The sequence below is a fragment of the Rhamphochromis sp. 'chilingali' genome, assembly GCF_963969265.1.
Source record: "Rhamphochromis sp. 'chilingali' genome assembly, chromosome: 17".
NCBI classification, from domain to species: Eukaryota; Metazoa; Chordata; class Actinopteri; order Cichliformes; family Cichlidae; genus Rhamphochromis; species Rhamphochromis sp. 'chilingali'.
The window spans coordinates 16,717,984-16,724,576 of record NC_137944.1 but is presented as its reverse complement, the minus strand read 5'-3'; the positions used below and the strand labels follow the sequence as shown (position 1 = coordinate 16,724,576).

At 36.9% G+C, this 6,593-nt stretch overlaps 1 protein-coding gene across 1 annotated transcript; it reads left to right on the top strand.

The window, feature by feature from the left end:
* The first annotated feature begins 5,171 nt into the window (after window positions 1–5,171).
* On the top strand, window positions 5,172–6,076 carry LOC308384552 (lactose-binding lectin l-2-like). Its single transcript, XM_080863079.1, has 2 exons — window positions 5,172–5,291; window positions 5,634–6,076. Exons 1-2 carry the CDS (start codon window positions 5,204–5,206, stop codon window positions 6,065–6,067), a joined length of 522 nt encoding a protein of 173 aa, XP_080719205.1. The 5' UTR covers window positions 5,172–5,203; the 3' UTR covers window positions 6,068–6,076.
* The last annotated feature ends 517 nt before the right edge of the window (window positions 6,077–6,593 follow it).

Genomic DNA, 6,593 nt, shown 5'->3' with positions numbered 1-6,593 from the left:
CAGATCTAACAGAACTCAGCTGGAACATCTGAAAAAGTGCATTTTAATGCAAACGTTAGAAACATGTGCACTTGGAGTGTTTAGACTTCAAACATCAACATTAATACAAATCCATTATTTATAAAAAGGCTTCAGCATGTAACAAAAACACAACTGCTCTGCTTTGAACAGAGTGAGCAGAGACATGTGCTTCGCTGGTGTTTCCATCTTGTACACGTAACACCTATAATTATACCTTCAGTTACACTCAATACATCTTTTTCCTATGACTGTCTCACTCAGGTGAAAATTAAAGTAAACAAATTGTGAAAACGTGAGATAGAAAATAACATGGAATCAAATCTGCTCTGGTTCTGAGTGAATTATGTACTTTAAATGCATTTATTGTGTGTGTAATACAGCTCCTACTTTACATGTAAAACACAAAAGGGAAATTCAGTAATTGGCCTCCAATTAGTTATTAATTATTATTACATTAGTTATTAATTTAATTGATAACATTTTGGAAAGAGTAATAAGAGTAATATAATATTACAACTAAGTAGCAGCCGCCATTGTTCGAAACTGGAATTGGCTGGGCTGCGCTCTGAATTCTGGGATATGGTGGGCCATGAAGGACACACCTGACCTATCCTTCAAATTTGGGGAAATAAAGGCCGCATTTATTGGCCGCATTTGGAGCAGCCTTTAAATTGGGACAACCGTGACAGAAGCCACATCTCTTATTTAGACTGGCTGAAGTCTTTGGTGCTTTCTGGTTAGAGTCACTGCATAAATACTTTATTGTTAGTTTGATTGTATTTTATTTTAAAACAACTTTATCACCAAAACAATGACAAAGAAAATTTAGCACCGATGTTCAATGTTTCTTTCCTCCTTCCTCATTATATTAACATTAGCTGTGAGATTAAAACAATGAGTAAATATTCCCTGTGATCCACCATCAGAGCTACCAGTGGATGATTCTGTATTCATGAAAATCAAGGTGAGTGAAATTTAATGACTTTTGCACAGACACACAAAAGACAGGTTACAGTGTGCATTCACATCTTTATTGTAGCATTGTACTAGCAGGAACAGAAGGTTCAGTGCTTCTAAGGACAGGTAATGCGTGTTGCACAAACATAAGGTAAATTGGTAGCACACGTGTAGTCATTCCATTTCTTATCTGATACTACATTGGTGTGAACACAGTGTTCATTTCCTCCCTCATTATCTGGTTGTGCTGGACTCCAGTAGACAAAACGCAGTGGACAACCATCGGACCACATCCAGGTGCCTTCTTTATGTTTGTCACTGAGTCCAATCCAGGTGAGTCCCTCTGCGTGGTCAAAGTTCTGGATCAGGTTTTTCACAAAACTCTGTTCCTCTGTATTGTGGATGGACACCAGGTTGGCTCCCTGTGACAAACAGTAGACCTCTGCATCAGCCCAGGCCATGCCGGTGGCGACATATTTGTAGCAGCGGTCATTGAAGCTCCACCAGAACATGGGACAGGCTCCACGTTGCAGTTTAAATTTCCATTCACCTGAAAGGAAAACAGAGTTCAGGGCTGGATGAAACTGTTAAAAAGTTGAAGAGATTTTTTTTCTCAGAGTCACAGAAACAGAGGTGAAAATGCTCTGCACATTTGAAATAATGCCACTGGTCAAATGCATTCGGCAAAAGCTTTTCCCTCATTCACAGTTCCAAAGAAGAGGAGCATAAGTCTTTGTGACTCTTTATTTTATGTAGTTATATATTTATTGCATGGTAAAAAGCCTTATCAAGGTCATGAGTAATTAAACAGGACAGGTCAGAGCTACGAAAGGAAAAGTAAAACAGATGAGTTAATCTAACATAAAGAGAACAACTTTCCTCCACACAAAAGGATCATCTCTTTCATGTTGGCAGGACAAATAAGTAAATAAACTATTAGGACATTAAAACGTGTTTGTTTTTTGTTGGCTTGCATATTTTTCATTCTTTTATGTTCATAGTTTGAGCACCCTAGATTATTACGATTTATTTCTTTTCTTTTAAAATGAACTTCTTTGTAACTCAACTGAGGAAAATTTGTTCTCTTTTCTGCTTGCTGTCCTCGGTTTTAGGGCTTCTCCACTACTAATTATTTCATTGTCAAACTCAGTTTTGTCCTTATCATGTGATCCGGTCATTTATCTTATCCATTTTTTCTCACTGTGCTTTAAATATCAGCATTATTCTGTCATTATGCTTTTCAGTCTCTGTGAAGAATTACAACATGAGGACCCAAATGCAGACACCAAGCAAAAATGAGCAACAAAACAAGAGGCCTTATTATGGCTGATTTATAAAAACATACAAAACTCAGCAGACAGAAAGCACCAGAATCCAAAGTAGGCTGGTAATACACACACACACACACACACACACACACACACACACACACACACACACACACACACACACACACACACACACACACACACAGCAAAATCTCCAGTGTTAAATTAACACTTTTGACAGTGTTATATGTTTAAAAGTAACCTAGTCAGTTTTGAAGATTAACAATGGCTAACACTGAGCAGTGCTGATTTTCTAACACTGGAATATTTCTAACATTTTGAGTTATTTTCCAGTGTTAGAAAATCAGCACTGCTCAGTGTTAGTCTTTGTTAATCTTCAAAACTGACTAGGTTACTTTTAAACATATAACACTGTCAAAAGTGTTAATTTAACACTCAACAGTGTTGTATTTAACACTCAGAGGTGTGGACCCATATAGACACTCTCCAGTGTTAATTTAACACTAGATATTTTGCTGCACACACACACACACACACACACACACACACACACACACACACACACACACACACACACACACACACACACACACACACACACACACACACACAGCTGAGAAAACAGGTAAAACTGATCAGTGAGATAGAAGAACATAAAACCAATAAAATATAATTGCACAAGTTAAAACTTGCTGAACTCTGGCACTTTCACATTTTAGTGTTTTCTTTGTCTGAGCAATTGCCACTTTATCATGTCATTAAAACATCTTATCAACAAGAAGATAATAAAAATTATACCAGGAAATCAAACTCTGTGTTTCTGTAAACAACGATTAAAAAACTCCTCTAAAGTCTACACTCACTGTTATAAAAAAAACATTTATGTTGGGATTTTCAGATTCTTTTATGTTGTATCATTTGGGATATTTACAGTGTATTTCCCTTCCTGCCCTAAAATATAACAGTTTTTTAATTGCATTTCTGACAGTGAGAAAGGATATTTAGAAGTGCATTTTTGTCCTTTAATAACCTCCCAGTGGTTTGGATAGACAGAGGTCTTTAGTGACTCTAAGAAGACCTTCTATTATTGATTGATTCATTCACTAAATACCCCAAAATATTTGCTTGTCTTACACATATGACATCCCATTCTTAAGCTAAAGGGTTTAATATAATAAAAGCCCGACTTACAGTCTCTGCTCTAATTCATCCCAAAGTTATTCTGTCTGATTGAGGTCAGGAGTTTGTGCAGGCCAAATAAATTCTTCAACAAATTTGCTCATCAGTGCCTTTATGGGCCTTTCTTTGTGCAGCGGTACAAAGTCATATTGGAAATGATTTCCTGGTATCATTTTGATTATCATAATGTTGATAAGATGTTTTAATGACATGATAAAGGGACAATTGCTCCGACAAAGAAAAATAAAGAAGAAGAAAATCCCAACATAAAGTCTATAAATTTTACACCTGTGAATATAGTCTTGGATTTTAATGACCCCAAACAGGCCTGCCACAGTTCATTGTGTTTTGTGTTCACTGTTATAAAAAAACAGTTGAAAGGTTTTTTTTTTTATCTTTGTTTACAGAAACGCTCACAAAGTTTGATTTCCTGGTACCATTTTCATTATCATCTTGTTGATAATATGTTTTAATGACATGATAAAGCAAAAATTGCTCAGACAAAGAAAGCGCTAACATGTGAAAGTGCCAGAGTTTAACAAGTTTTAAGTTCTGGGATTATTTTTTATTATTGCCACGTGACCAAGTGAGACTGTCACAGCCAGTGTGCCCATGTGCGCTATATGAAAGCATTTGTTTAGTATCTCTTGTAAATGAAACTAGCAACCACCCTTTAGAACCCCTGAGACATATATTTTAGTTTTATTTAGTTTTATGTTCTTCTGTCTTACTGATCAGTTTTACCTGTTTTCTCAGCTGTGTGTGTGTGTGTGTGTGTGTGTGTGTGTGTGTGTGTGTGTGTGTGTGTGTGTGTGTGTGTGTGTGTGTATTACCCGCCTACTTTGGATTCTGGTGCTTTCTGTCTGCTGAGTTTTGTATGTTTTTATAAATCAGCCATAATAAGGCCTCTTGTTTTGTCGCTCATTCTTGCTCGGTGTCTGCATTTGGGTCCTCATGTTGTAATTCTTCACAGAGACTGAAAAGCATAATGACAGAATAATGCTGATATTTAATTAAAGCACAGTGAGAAAAAATGGATAAGATAAATGACCGGATCACATGATAAGGAAGAAAAACTAAGTTTGGCAATGTAATAATTAGTAGTGGAGAAGCCCTAAAACCGAGGACAGCAAGCAGAAAAGAGAACAAATTTTCCTCAGTTGAGTTACAAAGAAGTTAATTTTAAAAGAAAAGAAATAAATCGTAATAATCTAGGGTGCTCAAACTATGAACATAAAAGAATGAAAAATATGCAAGCCAACAAAAAACAAACACATTTACTAATAAACAAGTTTTAATGTCTTAATAGTTTATTTACTTATTTGTCCTGCCAAAATGAAAGAGATGATCCTTCTGTGTGGAAGGACTTTGTTCTCTTTATGTTAGATTAACTCATCTGTTTTACTTTACTGTTTCCTTTCGTAGCTCTCACCTGTCCTGTTTAATTGTTCATGACCTTGATAAGGCTTTTTACCATGCAATAAATATATAACTACATAAAATAAAGAGTCACATTCTCCTGAATGTGCCAAGAGGAAATGACTGTTCAACAGTTAAACAATCATGAATTTCTTTGGAATTTGATTTTTTCAGGCTTATATTTAATGTTATTGTTTATGGTGGAGAGTTTTGGTCTATTTGACCAATGATATCACACCAGCAGTAAAAACACCCACTCAGGCAGCTATAAAAGAAACCATCCTGTACAAAGAAGCTGCAGCAGCTCCTCATCATACTGTGAGACTTAAAGCTTCAACATGATCTTGCTCCTCTTCTTGTTTGGTCTGGCTCTGGGTGCTCCTTCTGAGTCTCCCTCTGATGACAATGAAGTGAAGCAACAACCTGGTAACCGTCTCATTTTCTAGCTCTTATTTTCCCTTATTTACTTTTACCTTTATTTGTGGTTATTATGTTAGCAAAAGATCATTTTATGTGGATATTTGTTATCTCATGCTCCTCTTCTTTGGAACTGTGAATGCGGGAAAAGCTTTTGCTGAATGCATTTGACCAGTGGCATTATTTCAACTGTGCAGCCATGATTCTCTGCAGCGCTTAAATTAAAGCAGTTACTTGTTTCAATACCAGCAGAGCATTTTCACCTCTGTTTCTGTGACTCTGAGAAAAAAAATCTCTTTTTCTCAACTTTTTAACAGTTTCATCCAGCCCTGAATTCTGTTTTCCTTTCAGGTGAACGGAAATTTAAACTGCAACGTGGAGCCTGTCCCATGTTCTGGTGGAGCTTCAATGACCGCTGCTACAAATATGTCGCCACCCGCATGACCTGGGCTGATGCAGAGGTCTACTGTTTGTCACAGGGAGCCAACCTGGTGTCCATCCGCAATACAGAGGAACAGAGTTTTGTGAAAAACCTGATCCAGAACTTTGACCACGCAGAGGGACTCACCTGGATTGGACTCAGTGACAAGCATAAAGAAGGCACCTGGATGTGGTCCAATGGTTGTCCACTGCGTTTTGTCTACTGGAGTCCAGCACAACCAGATAATGAGGGAGGAAATGAACACTGTGTTCACACCAATGTAGTATCAGATAAGAAATGGAATGACTACACGTGTGCTACCAATTTACCTTATGTTTGTGCAACACGCATTACCTGTCCTTAGAAGCACCGAACCTTCTGTTCCTGCTAGTACAGTGCTACAATAAAGATGTGAATGCACACTGTAACCTGTCTTTTGTGTGTCTGTGCAAAAGTCATTAAATTTCACTCACCTTGATTTTCATGAATACAGAATCATCCACTGGTAGCTCTGATGGTGGATCACAGGGAATATTTACTCATTGTTTTAATCTCACAGCTAATGTTAATATAATGAGGAAGGAGGAAAGAAACACCCAATATCTATATTAAACTTTTTTTTAAATTGTTTTGCTGATAAAGCCTTATTAAAATAAAATACAGTCAAACTAACAATAAATTACTTATACAGTGACTCTAACCAGAAAACACCAAAGAAAGAGTTCAGCCAGTCTAAATAAGAGATGTTGCTTTTGTCACAGTCCTGGGTCAGTGGCCCAATGTTACTACTATTATCATTAAGTGTCATCTTGGTTTATTACTACCAGTGTTTTGGCTTCAGTTTTGTATTTTGAGCTCTCCAGTTCTTCTTGGGTTGTGACTTATAGGTC